Source organism: Grus americana, chromosome 16 (assembly GCF_028858705.1).
Source record: "Grus americana isolate bGruAme1 chromosome 16, bGruAme1.mat, whole genome shotgun sequence".
NCBI lineage: Eukaryota > Metazoa > Chordata > Aves > Gruiformes > Gruidae > Grus > Grus americana.
The window spans coordinates 8,048,788-8,066,011 of record NC_072867.1 but is presented as its reverse complement, the minus strand read 5'-3'; the positions used below and the strand labels follow the sequence as shown (position 1 = coordinate 8,066,011).

Here is a 17,224-nt window from a genome sequence, read left to right as displayed (position 1 = left end):
AGTAGAGGTGCTTTTTTTTTTTTTAAAGGGGGTTCTGGAAACAGAAGTTATAGACAGTTCATGCGTGATGTGCCATATTGCGTCACATCGTCTGTTGCTGTCAATGTGATTGTATATTTCCCTAAAATTTTCAAATGAAATATGAAATACTTTTAAATGTGAAGTCCTTGAGAGACTCCAGCAGCCCATATTTATAAAACTTCTGGCAGCATTTGGACGCTTCTGGCAACTGTCGTGACCTTAGGAACTGGGTGAATAGCTCTCCCCATAGGTGAAAGGCACTGCAGTGCGGAGTGAGCTGGGTTCCCTGTGTAAGGTGATGCTCAAATAACACTCAGGACTTCTCCTCCAGGAGTCATCCTGAGTTATGTTAATTCCATTGTCCTTAGTTTTATTTTGACTGCAGTGATGGCTGAGAAACTTTCTCTGTATATTTGCTACTGCTCAGATTTTTTTTTTTTTTATTGCAATGCTACATAATTGACCACTTGGTAATCTTAAGTATTGGATATCTGGGAATAAAGTGGTGCAAAGAACCTATGCACAAGGCTAAGTTGTAATGTTTGCTCTGTGTAGGAGTTTGCATTCTGCACAGCATCTCAAAGCTTTCCTAGGGCAGGCTACGTCTTAATAGATTGTCTGGTAGATTGCAGCCCCTCCTATTTGCAATCATATAACTTCCTCAGGCAGTTGCTTATATGGAAAAGTGCTTTTGGAATGCTTATATATTTTTAGCTGTCTCTAATGTAGTGTAACAGATGGAGACAGGGAGGAGAGCCAGTACTGCATGTCCAGCCAAGATGGGCCATCGTGATCTGCAGACCACGGTGTGGAAACCTCTGTCTCATACGCTTGTAGTCCAAGTCTTCCAAAGAAACGTTAAGCTTCAGAGAAAAGTTTTAGTAGTAAAGGTTACTTTGGATTTAGTATTTTAGTTCCCATGTTTAAGTTTAAAAATACAACCCCCAAAATTAAAAGTCCAATTAATTAAAAATTAAAAATCCAAGTTTCACAGGTTTTCGTTACTTTTGACACTTTGTTCTTCTGCCGTGTTTGTATCTGAAGCACAAATTTGCTCTGTCCAGAGGAGAAATGGATCACCAGCAAGCCAATTTAATGGAAGAAAAATGCAAAAAGTAAATATTCTAAGAGATAGAAGTTTACATTTGCGGAGACTGTTGCTTTATGTGACTGTATTAGCTCCCAGTCGTGCACAAGAAATGTACTTCTCAAGCAGGATACACGTCTCCCTGTCCTGCATGAACTTCCCAGGACCTGCCTGGCCAAGAGGCAGATAATTTTGGATTTTGTGCAAGTCACCATGCTTGGAATACTGTTTAGGGATGTTAGTATGGTATAAAAATGAGAAGTCAAACCTCCAGAGATTCAAGATGAAGCCCACAAAACAGAGGAGTTAAAGGATGTTTGGCCAGCAGGCCTCCCAGAGAGGAACCAGGGAGAGAGAGAGAGCTTTTGCATACCCTTTCTGTTTTTAAGCATTACTGGCTGTTGTTGGGTGTCAATGAGATAATATGCTAACTGTTATGTCTGTGTTCCTTTCAGCTTCATCACATTCCGCTCTTGTGCATATCTGGACAGGAAGCATACAGTTTTTGGAAGGTGAGTGAAGGCTATTATGAGCAGCGGTATAGCTGATGTACTGTCCTGTGTGTCTGAAGCCTAAAGAGAAGCATCTAGTGACTCTTGAAATTGAACTGGAGCAAAATCCTAGCTCACAGTCCAGTTCTCCTGGTCGTGAATAGGTAGCCAACATCACATCAGTGCCAGTCATCAAACTCTGCCTTGTTTTCTCTTTCCATCACTGTAAGTTGCCTTACTTCCCTTCTGTGGGTGGCCCTCCAGGGAGTCATGAACAAAGTAATCATCGTCCTGTAACCAACCATGTTAATATCTGTGCGTGCTAATTGCTGGGACACAAGAGATTACCTCTGCAACACTGCTTTCATCCTCTTATGAGCTGTCAACCAGGAAATTAGTCAAGATAAGGCTGCATCATGGCATAGAATATAGAGCTTCTGCATAGGTTAGGTCTTTTGCCCCCTTTTATTCTTTGTTATTCTATTCTTCTTTTATTCCTGACAATTATCATCAGTATAAAATCTGTGTGTTTGCATGTGTGTGTACATATATAGATGTTCATGTGTGTGTATATAAAGATATTACCAATGTCAAGACAGCAAGGGAATTTTGTTCTTTATAAATAAGTCATTTCCAAAAGTCTTTTCCAGTCAAGCCCTCACATGATAAAGATCAAGGTATTTATTACAGGAGATATTACAAAATCTTTATGTTACAGTTTGTTCTTTGCTTCCTTTGCTGCAGGTACATGGTATTTACCAAGTCAGGCATAGCTGTGCTAACAAATGCCTCGGTGCAAATGGCAGGAATTTTACCAGCCTGCTTCATTGGTAGTTCCTGAGGACGTTACAGTCTTTTTTTATATGAAGATTTGTTTTTTATTCTTTTCATAGTTTTATCTGTTTGAAAGGCAGCAATTGAAAATAAATGCATGTGCTGCTTACTTTGATTGGATGTCATACAATAGTGCTGTACAATGAAAGTGATATATTTAATCCATGTTCTCTGCCTGTGAGTTCTTGAGGCAGAAGCTGGCTTCATTTTAAACAATTATTTTAGTGCTCTTAGTTCCGATACTGATTCTGCAGTAATTGCACCCTTTGAAATATATTTATTTTTCTTGTCTCAGGTCTGTCCTAGAAAAATTTAAAGTTCTCTCGTCATTTTGTGAAAGCAAATAAATAAAGCAGATTCTAATACAGAAATTGAGAGCGAGTATATTCTTGGAGGAGTTACGGTACCCATATCTTAAGACTATTTCACTTGAGCCACAATTTGAATCCTGCGCAAAAATCCCACTAAATCCCATACAGTAATGCTGTTAACCTGAGCTTGCCACCTCATGAAGTAGTATTTGGGTTAGGACGGCTCAGCTCAAAATGTGACTGTTCCTCAGTTCTGGATGCAACCTGGCTTCAGCGAGCAGCATCCTGTATAGTCCTCCAGTGTCTTTGCTGTGTTTCCCCAGTGTGCTCCAGTTTTACCATAATTCACCAAGAAAAAATTGGGAGAGTAGCTGAGCTTACTGCGGTGCAGGGAGCGTGCTCCCAGAAGCCCTCGCACCATGCATAACATCTCAAGTATCTTATGAGTAAAATGGCTCAAATGATGTTTTGCGCTGTACATTGCCCTTTAGAGAGGAATTACTTCAGTCCAGGTAACTCTGGTTAAGTGTATAGTAGAGATTTATGCAGTGGCAGTTTTAGGAAAGACTCTTAATTTTTGAATTGTCCTTGCTACTACGGAAATCTGAACTTGGTTGCCAGAGTCAAGAAGTGATGCTGCTTTCTGAGCCCTGCAAATACTCTTAGCTGAAATACAAAGGAACAACTTTAAATTTATTTTAGAATCGTGTTTGGCTCCCTGCATGAAAACTGAGTGACATCTTCATCTGAACACAGAACAGGGGAATTTTACCCTGGACTTTCTTGCATGTAAATGAAGATTAATTCAAAGAATGTAAAAAATGAAGATGCTGGAATAGATGCATTCCAGTCACTCTGTATTTATCTACAAACTGAATACTTGAATAATTGAGTTTACCTACAAATTTAATATAAAAAGCTGATGTGTGCAGCTCTTGAGATCTGTACTCTGTCATCAAAGTCCTTCAGCTGTTTTTACCTGCATTTGTTTTTAAAAGCCATAAAAGCCAAAAGATTCAAGAGATTGTACCTCTAGTGAAACTCCAGCTTCAGTTTGCTATTTTAGATCCTGGGTGTTTCCAGGATTTGCTGACTATATCTGATCTTAGACTCTATAGTACAATAATATCTGGGAAGCATATCTAGGAATAATATCTAGGTTTAAGAATAGAATGAACCCATGAAATAAGAATTCTTTGTCTCCATGAATGTTAAATTAGATTGTCCTAATTGGATGCTTACTGGCCTGTTGTGACTTTCATATAGATTTGAGGATTGCTTATTTCAGTTAATATACAAACTTAAATACTCTGATCTCATCTGTAGCCTCAGCTATTTCTGTGCGGCTCTGCTTCATGTTAGTGAGTGTCACATATGTATCTTTGACAGCAGAATTATCCTGTTTGTAATTTGTATAGAACTTTTTAGCAGACTTTCCATACTTTGGAGAACAAGAAAGAGTGAAAGAGCAACCGTTCCCACCCCTTCATTCTTTTTTGGTCCTGTGTGGGATGGAACACTGAAAAGTTCCTTCTCTGGAGAGCTGGATCTTATTCATGTCCCCACTGGTTTGAAACATAATTTTTGCATAGTAGCAGCTATTAAGAGTTGGATGTTTGGCTGTTAAGTATGTTTGGAAAACACACCAGCTGCAGACAGTGGGACTGTGAAGAGGTGGCACGTGTCTGGCTTGGTGCACTGGAATTTTCAAGTCTCAGCAGGCGGCTGCCACTGGAGGACAGGGAGGGCATCTTGTCATAGTTGTGCTGCCCACCATGGCAATAATGAGGATGGATGTTACTGAAAATAAAGGAGATAATTTGGCAAGGATGGGGAACAAAAACAAAGGCAGAGAGTGAGAGAAGAATGCCTTCCCTTGGAGGTGTGTTGCAGGCTGCACAGATTTCCTGCTCCAGCAGAGCTGCCTAGATTAAATTAGTAATTACCATTTCTAGTAATTACCATTTCTCCTAACTTAGAGAATGCTGTAATTAACGTGAAAACTAACTGGTGGCTTTTGTTGGCTTCTAGCTGGCTGGTAAGAGGTTTAATTTAGAAACACAAATAATGTAAACCAACTGACATGCACGGAGTGGATGAGAAGCATTTGCAGGTGACTGCTGCATGGGGAAGGTCCCGTCTGCTGCTGTTGTGGGCTGTGTGTGACGGAGCTCCCTCTTATCCATGCTACAACTGGGACGTCAACAGCATGAGCTGCAAGGATGTTATGGCCAAAACACAAGGATAAGCTCATGTTCCTGTCTGGCATGCTTTATGAAATTTAGATGCAAGCACATCACATCCAGGTTGCTAATATATTTTCTATTACTCCGATGGCTCACAGCTACTGTGGATCAGGGACCTGGCACGTTTGCCCTTTATAAGCAGAAATAGAAATGTAATCTCTGTCCCAGAGAGCTGTGGAAGTAGAAAGGAGACTGCCTCTAGGTACAGGGAAGTCACAGTAGTGACCCCTTTCAGACTACCTTCCACCGACAGTTTGCACTTTTTTCAGAACCAAGGGAAAAGAAAGACCCAGGAAAAACGAAATGGCTTTGTGGATGTTTTTGGTGAGCCTGTTCCAAAGCCAAAGGGACACTTGAAAAAATGCATGTTTAAAATAATAATGGAAGGTGGTCAAGCCATGATGATCAGCCGAAGGGGAGAAATGCTCTCTGTGAATTTTGGGTGAGATTTTTAGGACAAGCAAAGCATAGTGGGCTTGAAAGTGAGGACAGGTTGCAGGTATGTGATGTGATAAAAGGAAGGGCAATAGAGGGAACGGAGAGAAAAGTGTTGTGGTCAGAGTTGCAAAGCTGGAAATTATCTGTGCAACAGTTCGGTGTGTTTATTAGAGTATCACTTGTGTTTGTCAAGAATTGAGAAAAGGATGTGGCAACTGAGACAGGAGATGAGTATATGGAGGTCAGTTTTCCCCTTTGTACATGGCTGCCTGTATCTGCTTACGCAGATCTTTTAACTGTCTCTTGAGGTTTTCTGCTGGAAATAATGAACAAGGTGGTTTGGGAAACCTCAGACTTGGTCAAACTGGAGGCATCATTCAGTAGCTGACATGCACTCAGCTTAGTCTTTTCTTCCCTCCTCCCCTTGCCAGATGCTTTTGTGGAAGACAGCTTGCTTTCCTTGGATAAGCATCACTGTATTAAATATGCCTTGGCCTGTTTAATGCTTTCCACTGCAATTCCGTAGAATGGGGCAATGAAAGTAACTCTTGTGCTCTAAAGTGATTAGCTACATAAAATGACTACAAGGCATTACTCAGCTGCCCGGGTACGGTTAAATAATGCACAGTGTCTGTTTCCACTTGTAACGTTCCCTGTATGATTTGAATCCGTGAACCCCAATGGCTTCTAAGCTGGGAAGCTCCTGTTCTTGTTGCTCTTCTGCTTTAGTATATCTGAAGAATGGAGAAATGGTGTGACAGCAGAAGAAAAGCTGATATTGTTATTGAATCTGTGTAGGGAGCCTGACCTAATTTTGCACTGCAGAGTCTGCTCTCCAGACACCAGGACAGGAGAGAGGAGCCAGGTGGGGAAGTAAAGCAGGCCTCCCTGTGGAAACCACGGCTGTGTTGTCCTGTAGCGCACGAGGACTGGGCCGTGGGAGCTGCACGAGGGCTGGTATCGTTTCCAAAACAGTTGTAAGATCTCTGAAGAGGAAGTCTGTGCCAAAGCTGAGAAGTCCTTACGTGCCAGGTTCATCTGTTGAGTCTAGTTCCAAAATGCTTTTTTCCAAGTTGTTTTATTTTTTCGGCACCCTTCATCCCTGTGTCTTGCCTGCTAGATTAAGCCCTTATGAGAGATTGAGATGTTTTGACTGTATCCTTGTTGGGAGTTCGAATTGCTTGCTCCATTTCAGATTGAGTGTATACATAGAAAACATTTTGTCCTGAGTGTACTTGTTTGTGCATGTATATATTGTTCTCTCTGCGTGTGTATATAAATATATGTACTCCTTTTTATAAAAATAACCTTGAGGGCAGAATGTGTTTACAAAACAGCAATGTTTCTTTCTGGTTTCTGTTTCTAGTTTAAAGCATTTTTTTGAAAAAGTGCAGACATTGTTCTTGTATCGTCTTCTGACCAGGAAACTATCGTCTTGGACCGCTGCCATCCCCAGCATTGCACGAGGCTTAATTCCTATAATTCTGCTAAACAAAAATATGAGAAATAGGAAGTCCTTGTGTGAATGTCTGTGGGCCTGCTAGGGAGCTGCAGTTTTCTTTAGGAGCAGCGCTCACTAACGTAGCAGTGAGATTTTCATTGGCATATTGCATTAAGCTGAAGGAGGGTTGATTTAGATGAGATGTTAGAAAGAAATTCTTTACTGTTAGAGTGGTGAGGTACTGGAACAGGTTGCCCAAAGAGGTTGTGGATGCCCCATCCCTGGAAGTGTTTAAGACCAGGTTGGATGAGGCTTTGGGCAACGTGGTCTAGTGGGGGGTGTCCCTGCCCGCAGCAGGGGGGTTGGAACTAGATGATCTTTAAGGTCCCTTCCAACCCAAACCATTCTATGATTCTATGAAATAGATCAAGCTTGCTCCAGATATTTCACTTATACTTCATGCAAAGACATTGGCAGTGGTTATGAAGCAAGGTTACTAGTTTCCATAAAGGAGCCTTAACAGGAAGTGTGATTCTAAATAACATCTCTAAATTTGAAATGCGAAGATTTTCCAGTGCTAACTTAGTTCAGTTTTCAAGAAAATAGTATTGCACGAGTAAGGGCACATTTTTGTTTTCATTACTATGCTAACAGAAAAAAACTTAAATGTACCAACCTTGTCGTCCGTGCTTAAATGTAATGCAACATTTATCAAGTTCCTCTAAAAATACAACAAGCTGTCTCAGGGATGCTGAGCTAAATATATAGTTGAGATCATCATTTCTCTGTTCAACATCTACTGGAAGTACACAGCAAACCCTCGGTTGCACTGGTTGTTCTAATGTAAATGGTGTCTTGAAGGTATCATCCTTTTCCCTGTAGGATGTCATCTGAACGTCTGTTTAAACCTCACTTGGTCAATTTAGGACAAAGCATGCGTGGCACCTTATAACAGGAATAGAGCCAGAAACAGTGGAAAAGGTTAAACTTGTTTCTGCCCTTCTCCCTTCCCTTCTCGGCTGTGCTCCCAACTTAGCACAAGTGACGCTGAAGGAGAAAGGCTAACGCAGTGTGACCTGTCACCGTCAGCGTAACGCACTTAGCACATGTAAAGGGTATAGAGGGATATTAGTTTGAACTTCTGGAGTTTGCATTTTGTTTTAATGAAAACCATGTAGAGTTCCTTATGCTGAGACTCAGATTTATTCATAGAACAGGTTTTATTTCTTTTTGTTCAAAGGTAGTGGATATTAGAATAATATTAAGTAGTGGCTCTCTCTTTAGAGTTTTTAATGCTTTAATGTTCTGATCTGATGGTCTTTTCTATGTATAACTTGTATGGGCGTTTTTCTTGGCAACATGTCTGGGCTTTTCTTCTTGCATCCAGAATATGTGTAGTGGGACGGGCAAAGAATCCCCCAAACCACTCCAGCATGTTGGTTTCCTCATTGAGTGCGGAGCAATTGCTGTAACGGATGCCAGTGCATGGGATTACACACATTATATCTTGTCAAACTGATTTTAGCGCAGCAATGTAACATCATGAAATTTGACAATAACAACATGTAATGTTTTGAGAGCCTGCATGTACATCCTGTCTCTACGTAGAAAAATCAGAGGAAAGTTTGCAAAATCCAACTGTTTGAGACCTTAAGTTGGAATATTCCATTTTTTTTGCATCCAGCCATGACTGCCCTGATTAGTGTGTAGTTCATTTTTTACTGGATGGGTGATGTTTGCAATCAGATCTTGTCTTTTTTGGATTTTAATGTTTACTGATGAAACACCAGCCTCTGCTGGGCCTGATCCTTGACAAGGCTCCCTGAACAAAAGTGACTAGTAAATTATTTCCAGTTCCTCTGGTCTGTCGTCTGAGCTGGTGGTTTGTATCCAAATTCATTTTTATTTTTGATTGGTATTATGGCTTTGTCTAAAGACATAAACCTGTAGTGAGAGCTTACTCTGCTGACACTGTATATGCATAGAAATACTCGCTGTGCAAAATGTTAGAGAAGGCAGGGGTGTAAAAGAAAGCAATTTTCCATTTTAGAGACAAGAAGCTAAGAAGAAAAGAGAATGACATGTTCTGCAGGCATAACAACTTTGTCTTCTTCCCCCCTTAGCCTTTTATAATCATGCCAAAATAGGCTATTTAGGTCATTTACTGATGACCTGTGAATGCCATGTCTATCACAGCCTTTTAAAATGTACAAGTGACAAAGTATTCCCAATAACGTTTAATTAGCATAGCGACTGAAGATTCGTGAGCATCACCAAAGTGCATTAGGGCTAATATTGTGGGAGGTCTAGCTATGGGCTAAGGGATTACTTAGTTGAGATTGCCAGTGCGTAGCTGATCTGGCTATTTCAAATTATCAGAACCTAATTAAATGAAAACATACGAGCAGATAATGAGTGGAGCTGTTGGCTAGAAAATCCTTCGATATTAAATCAGAAGTTTCCTTTAGGGGCAATTAAAATACAGTGAATATATCTTGGGCTGTGTGTTAATCATCAGTATTATAAGTGAATCTCATATTGGCCTGGAGGAGGATTTTAAAATTGAGTTTTTGTTACGAACTTTCCAAAGTTCATGCAGGGTCTTCAAGCCCTGTGCCGCTTCCCCCAGTGTGCTACCTCCAGTTGCAAATGAATGAGGCTGCTCCAGCCTGCATACATGTTTTTTAATTTCTCTTAAAAGTCACAACCTGATTACAGAGTATCAACAGGCCCTTGAGGAATAAAGGGGAGAAGTTTGGAGCAGCGCAGCAGCAACGAAATGTTCACAAGGATGGCTCTGCTCAAGGCAGGTGCTGAGCAGCATCCTCTCTCACTTGCACGGTTTTATTTGCTGTGATGAGGTGTCCTTTGGGTCACATTTAGTGCCTGTCCCAGCCCGTGGGGCCGCACTGAGGAGCAGCGGTGCTGTGCTAAGCACGAGGGGCGTGGAATGAGAAGGACCCACTCGCCTCTCAAACCACAATGGTCAGCCTGTTTCATTTGGTTAATGTGGCTCTTGGGGGGGGAGTGTGTGAGGTGTGTAAATAGTGTGGGGAGGAGTGGTAGCAGGAGGTGTATTTCTCTGTTGGATCAGCTGAGACCATCACACGTGATAGCCAGGGGCCTCTCCTGGTGCTGGCCGGGCAAACTGGAGTGCCGGGACTGGAGAGGGCTACCTGGCTGTGAAACACCTGCAAGAGTGAGATCTCGTAGTAGAAGTAAATGTGTCAAATACCTGTGAATATGATGTGTCTTTTGGTTGAGGTATTGCTCATTTCTCTGATATGAAAGCAGAGTTAGGTGATAAAACACTCTACATATTCCACCAGTTTCATTTTAATTTTTTTTCCCCACTAGTTTCATTTAATTTGATTTTCCTCCACCTCATCTGCCCAGCCCTTGACAGCCTACTTGTGCTGGTACCAGAGTCCCAGTAATCCCAGCAATCAGGCTTCAAAACGGTTGCCACCCCGCGAAGGCTGGAGGATTGCTGGCTGTCGGATTGCCCCATCCCACAGGCAGCCCTGGGCTCCTCGACGGCCGGCTCCTGCCCTCGCTGCTGAGCTCCTGGCCCCAAACTCCTCTGGCTCCAGGAACTGTGGTTTTGAGAATTATGGCTGCTTCTCGTTGTCCCACAGCCATTAATATGGGCTGTATTTTTGGTTCCAGGCCATGTGGCTTGGCTCTGTTAAAACAGATGTTGTCCAGCTACAGCCTGCTTTTCTAAGAGATCTGGATCGCTCGGCATCAACGGCCTGTCTTCATCTTTATTTACTGCTCTTCTAAGTATAGCTGTTTTCAAATTTAATTGGGGATGATGATGATGTGGATAAAAGTGTTAAATACCCTGGGACCAAGATCTGATCCCAGCAGGACCCCTCTGGAAACGTACTGACTCAGTGGTTCCTATTTAAAATTAGATTTTGACACCTGTCAGCCAATTTTTTTATTTAATGTGTGCTGTGTTCACTTCGTATCGTTCTGGTTTCTCAATCAAAATATCAGCCGCCTTCCAGAAGTCTGTTCCATGGACACTGTTATCCCTGTTAACCACATCTGTCGTCTCAAAGATAGAAGATTGTTTGACAGACTCTGTTTTCCACAAAACCTTGTTGATTGCCGTTACTTACTTCCTTTCTTTCTTAATCATGTCCTGTCTCCACTATTCCATTATTTTGCTGGGATATATGCCATGATGACAGGCTTATAATTATCTGGGTCACCCTATTTATCCTTTCTAAATATCCTTTTCTGGAACTTTCCCATTGTTCCACACTTTTTTTGAAAATGAACATACAGCAGTCCAGAAAGTCTTCAGCCTTTCTTAAACATTTTGAAGCAAGTATTTGGATACGTTGACTTGAAAAATGAGAGGCTGGGGATCTAACGTCCTCGTAAATAAAAACTACGATGAAAAGTGTCCCGGCATTATCTCATGGCTGTGACTTGATGCTCTGCTGCTTTCCCAGAGGCCTCAAGAGCTCACAGTCGTGATGTGCTTTTGGAGCAGTCCAGCACTTTCTGCATTTACTGGTGTTGCTACGGACAACTCTGTCACTGCTCTCCAGTAGTCCTGCAGTTACGATTCCCTTTTTTCCTAATATTACTCTTTGGTTTGATATACAATTTAAAGAAAAAAAGGTAAAAAATGAGAAGTTAATTAAAACATTTGCTTTCTTGACCAAATCTGTTGGGTTATTTTTCAAGGGTTATGAGAGTAACAAATGAGCTCCAAATTTATGGATGTAGCATTAGCAAGTGAACCCATTTTGGAATGGGTTTGTGTCTTTCTGCACAGATGGCTGTCCACAGTCACTCATTCTCCATCTGGCTGGTTTGTGTGGCTACTGGGTTTTTGGACAAATGGCTTTGCTTTGCCTCTGTTTGACTTTTCCATGTTCTGTTTAAATTCTAACCCCAAATTTGAGAAAAAATTCTTACTTTCCACACTGAATGACATTATCTTAGGTCTTCCAAATACAGTTGCTGATTCCCCTTCCCCCAAACACAAGGGTTTAAAAAAATCTGCTGGAGTAATGGGCATAAATTAGATATATTAGGTGTAAGGGTGCAGGAGTATTTTGAGTGTGTTGTGACAGCTGGAAATGGTATTCTTCCTCTTTTAGAGTGGTTGGTGGCTTTGAGACTCTGACTGCTATGGAGAATGTGGAAAGTGACCCAAAAACAGACCGTCCCAAGGTACGTGTGAGGCACCAGGGGCTGTGCAGGAGGGAGCGAACGCGTATGGCCTCGCGTGGCACTGCGGTTCACCCCGCTGTTGCTTCTCTCAAAACCAAACTTGGGGTAGATGGCACAACTTAATCAGCAGATTGAATTGCTCTTCTTCTCTTCTGCTCCCAGGAGGAAATACGAATTCAGACAACAACTGTTTTTGTAGATCCATATGAAGAGGCAGATGCCCAGGTGAGGATAGTTGGTTAGTTGTTTTTTCTTGAAAGGCCAAAGCTCTTGTTTGGAGAACTTTGTAGCTTAATGTCTTGTCTTTTAACATGGGCAACCCCCTGGCCCATATGGTTGCAAGTTAAGATTAAACAGCTGCCGTTCAGCATTGCCTTGCGTGCCAGGATCATCGCCACTCTTTCAGCGGAGAGGTCTTTCAACTGAGTCTGGCACGGCTCCCAGCTCATCACGCTTCTGATGGTCTCCTTTCCAAATTCCCACAGTAGCGATGGGTAGCTGCAGGTGAGAAGAGAGGAGTCTTGTTATAATGGCTGCAGACAGTGTAGTGGCCCTTGAGGTCTGCTTCCTAAAGCCTGCCCTGTAATCACAGCAGTGCTGATTGCTGGTTTAGAGTGCATTAAAGCTTCAAAGAATTGTAGACATTTTCTCCTGATTCTGGACTAGCTTTTACAACAGATCGCACTCTTTGCTTCCCACAGGTTGCTGCTGAAAGAGAGAAGGTCCAGCTAGAAGAAGAAGCAGCCAAAACAAAAGCTGAGGTGGTTCCACCAAAGAAAGAGGTCCAGGCTCCTAAAACTTACCGGCAGGGGATTGGAAAATACATTAACATGGCTGCAACGTGAGTTCTCTGCCGACCTAATCTTTGTTGAATGTTTTAGTTGCCTTTCCTGCTGGACCCTGACCCTGTCCGGTGCTGTGTTTGGTTTGTGCCAGCAGGCTTTGCAAAGACACCTTCATGCAGTCTTAACAGTCAAGAGTTTCCTCTACGTCCCTTGTTTTTCAAGATTACAAGTTAGCTGAGCTTTTCTTTTAGCTCTTGAACATGACCAAGTTGGTCTTTAGTAGTGTATGCTGACTTCAGAACTGTAGTTACATTTCCACAACTCAGGCATCCTTGAGGAACTGTACTGTGTTACTTCCTACACCATCTTCTCTTCCTGTTCTGCAGCTATTTCTGAAGGCCACGGTCCCACAGATGTTTGTCTTTCAGCAGCTTCTCCCCTGCACAAAGTAGTTGCCTTAAACCTCTATCAGTCTGCTGATCTGGTTCCCTGTTCAGCCACGCAAACAGTTGTACCAGCACAATGAAATGGCTGGAAAGGGGAGCAGGTTCCCAGGCTTGCTGTGGGAGCACAGTGCATCTGGCAAGTAGCTCCAGGATACCTGGCTGGTTGTACGGGCTTGTCCTAAAGCATCCTCTCCCAGACACTCTTTGTACACCCGTTGGGATTGGCAGCATCGCTTGCTTTCCTAAGGACAGTACAGAATCCCACCTGAACAGCAGCTTAGCATGAGTTTTGGTAAAATTAAAATAAATGCCTTCCACTTGAGTTTTAGCAGACTTCTCTAAAAGCATTTGCAAAAATGCTGTTGTCTGTCAGCTGCGTAAAGGCATGTATTTATGCATACACAGATCTGGACAGCTATTTAATCAGCTTGTATGTGCCTCCGTGACTTACAGGCATTTGCGTAACTGTGAGAACAAAAATATGTTAGCCCTTGTAGGTCAGTTTGGTGTGTCAGTAAAATGTTTCAGTTACAAAATATTGCTTGTCTCTTAAAATAGTATGTTCAACATAAAACTTCTGCCATTCTGCACTGTACTTGCAAAGGAAACCCAAGCGGAGTTTGCAGCTCTGTGGAAAGGGCCAAGTAGTATAGAAAGGACTTTTCTTTCCTAGTCTGTCACTCATTGCAGCCTGCCTTGAAACTGGGAGTTTGGTCTGGAGCAGGAGTTTGGCAGGTTCAGGGTTCTCAGTCCTCCCTATCGACTACTGATATCTGACAAAAAAACCACAGTACGTGACCTGGCTGCGTAGTGTTTCCATGGGGTTGCAAACTCTGCTCTAAAGAGCCTGAGGATAGCAGCAGCGACTGCAACAGGCTGTGCTCGAGAAACAGGAAAGGATCTGAAAAAACTTGCCCAGCTGCTTTACACCTAATTCCCCATAAATCCTTTTGCTGCCACAAACGCAAGTGAGAAGGTGGGGAGAGAACTTGTGGTTCAAATTTGCGTCGTGACTGTGCTAAAAAAGTACAGCTGTTAAATCTTCAGCTCTGGCCTGGAGAACTTGTTGGGTTTTGAACACATTCATGGAAGTGTTCAAAGCCTGACCCAAACCATCCCCACAAACTGACACAGTCTCCCTCTTTTTGGGTAAGCCAAAGGCCCTCATCCCTACCCCCCCTGCAGTCCCCACGCTGGCACAGAGAGTGCACTCCTTCCTAATTTATAAGGGATGGGCTGGCTCCAGCGTAGCTGTTGCTGGGAGAGGAAGGGCATCCAGCTGCCCTGGTCCCACTGAACAGTAAATAGTCCCTGAGAGTTGTTTTTCTTTTGGCTCCAGGAAGCGCAGCGTGGAAGATGACGGGCCCTCAACCAGCACAGCTGTGAAGAAAGAGAAAAAGAGCACAGGCTTTGGGGACTTCAGCTCCTGGTAGCAGCGTGGGGAGCCTAGCACTGGAGCAGCACAGCAAAAAAAAGAAAAGGCGGCTTCCCACATGTCCCCAAGAGCCCGAAAGACAGTTTGTCCTGGGGAGGGAAGGCACCAGCCTCCCCTTCCACTGCAGAAGAAAACTGTTGCTTTGTTAAGGCTGGTTAATGTGGCTTTGTTTTCTAGAGAGCTGTGTTCCCCCCACTGCATCTTCCTCGAAGGCCTTTTTGTTGTTGTTTTGCTAAGCAGGGAGCAGGCAGCCCAGCTCCGCTGGGGGTTAGCTACAGCCTTTCTCTGCTTGGCTGGCAGCAGACCAGGCAGAGCCCAGCCTTGCAGGACGCTACTTCAGTGAACAGCTACGTTGGTGAAAGAGCTCCTTTTACAGGTAATCGTTTCCAGACAAGCCGAGTCTGCCAAATGAACGAATGAATTAATGTGCTGGGGAAGCGCCTGTGCTGCTGTAGCACTTTGCGGAGGGGAGGAGAGGGCTCCAGCCCGTCCTGCCCTTCCCTTCCAGCTGCCTTTTGCTCATCCTCGATAAGGACCAATTTTGTCTCTTGCTCTTTGTGGCCCTGCCACGTTCCTGGCTGGACTGACTGCTGTCAGTCTCCATAGGGCCTTGCTCCCTCCGAAATGAGCTCTCTCTGTGCCCGTTAAAGTCTCTGACAGCCTGGGAAGCAGCGGATCCCAGCCTGGGTAGCTGCACCACTTGTTCCTCCCAGCGGCTGGCCTTCCCGGAGCCACTGGGCAGCCAGAGGGGCCAGGATGCACCAGTTCAAACCTGCCCTCGGGTCCCAGAACCGTGGGAGCAGCCATGTTTAACCATCCCTAAAGCCTTCTCCTTGCAGGGAAAAACACGCCGTAGTCTGTCCTGACATCAGTCTTCCCATCATTAGGGAAAACCATATAATATAGCTGACAGGCATCTCGGGTATTTCTGTTGCATACCCACAAATTATTAGGATGCTTAATAAAGGCCTTATGAGGTAAAGATATATCAGCCTGTGAAGTTTTAATCCAAAAACATACGTGTGTTACCATCACTTAGATGTAGCAGGCTAGATCCTGAACATTAATTTTCAGTTCATCTTCAGTGTTTTCAGGTGACAGAAATACCGTCCCTACCTCTCTGTGTGGCTGAGGAGACAGTTTTGTAATCAGCTTTGTAACAATACATTTATATTGGTGGTTTCACGTTTTAAGAGAAGACTCCATTTATATGAAATTGCTGTACAAACTTTTGGTAAAATGTTTTGCATTAAATGCTTTTATTTTCTTTTGAGTGCTTGCCTTTGACTCTTCAGCTGTCATTTCCAAGATCGTGGTATTGCAGAGTTAATTGTCATACAAGGAAATGATTCATTCCTACTTTTTAAGATGCTCGTGAGGAACTCTGGGATCTTTGCGGATATGATTACATCTTTGTTAAATCATAGGAAGTTCAAACTAGTTTGAAAGAATAATAGGGGGGAATTTGGTTTGCAACATTTTGCAGTGTGTAAGTTTGAAATAACACGTGTTTGATTCCTGGAACAGGGGATATGATGGTACTTTCCTCAAGCTGAGTTTCTTGTGTCTTACTGAAACCTCTTGCTTCTCCTGGGCTGGCCTTTTCCTGATAAATTGTTACTGATCCCTTCTACCTAACTTCTACTCCAGCACATTTTTGAGTTGTCAAGTTCACAGTATTGCTAGAGCTGGAATAGGCAGTTTAATGAAGTCCGTAAATGCTTTTTTGTACTAGGTTAAAATGGAGATTATTATGAAAGAAAAGAGCTTTTGATTACAAGGAAGGCAACAGAGGTGTGGCAAGGACTCCCTTGTCAGCAAGAGTCCTTGTTACAGATTGATACAAGGGGCAGTTTCCTTTCGCGGCAGCAGGCTGCAGAGATAACTACCCGCTTTCCCTTTCTACTCCAAGTTTTTGGCAGAGCTCACTGCAGTCCATGCAGGACCACTGCCGTGCAGAGTGCAGAAGAGACTGCTGCCCTTCCAAGCACTGCCTTTGCACTGCCTGTTTTGCTACAATTTCCCACCATAACATCGGACACGAAGAATTTCCTGGCTTTTAGAAAGGGCTGAGCGTAACCCTTTTAGTTTTGCCCTAAGCAGGAGTGAAGCTCTTCAGCCTCTGTTCACCACTCGACCCGAATCCAGTTCTCAGGCTGCCCTGCTGCTGCTCCCTGCTGTTGTTGGGACCTCCCGGGCTGGGAGAAGCTGGCTCTGGCCCGTCCCCAGGGTGCCGCAGCGAGGTGCGGAGGTTGAGCTGTTTGGCCAAGGCCGTGTGCCGAGTCAGCAGCTGGGCTGGGGTTTGTACCGAGAGCCTCTGCAGGGCAGTGAGCACTGTCGCTGCTTGGGCAGCAAATTTTCGTTCTGAATTCCCACCTCTCTGCTCCCTCCTGCACCTGTACTTTTGCACTTGTTTGGGTTTTTTTAACTTCAGCTTTTCTTCCGATTGGCAGAATCCACAGGGACAACGTGACACGAGCTCTTCTCTAA

General features: G+C 43.4%; 1 protein-coding gene across 2 annotated transcripts in view; it reads left to right on the top strand.

Moving 5' to 3' along the window:
* Positions 1-16,021, top strand: part of PPIL2 (peptidylprolyl isomerase like 2) — a 73,505-nt gene extending 57,484 nt beyond the window's left edge. The window contains exons 16-20 of one of the 2 annotated variants that reach the window (XM_054844373.1): positions 1,564-1,620; positions 11,996-12,068; positions 12,231-12,293; positions 12,770-12,909; positions 14,639-16,021. In XM_054844373.1, the coding sequence (XP_054700348.1) occupies positions 1,564-1,620; positions 11,996-12,068; positions 12,231-12,293; positions 12,770-12,909; positions 14,639-14,732 (427 nt within the window). In that variant the 3' untranslated portion in view covers positions 14,733-16,021. Of the gene's footprint in view, positions 1-1,563; positions 1,621-2,343; positions 2,745-11,995; positions 12,069-12,230; positions 12,294-12,769; positions 12,910-14,638 lie in introns of those variants that run through there. The other variant, XM_054844374.1, reaches the window with a different exon arrangement.
* Positions 16,022-17,224: the final 1,203 nt, after the last annotated feature.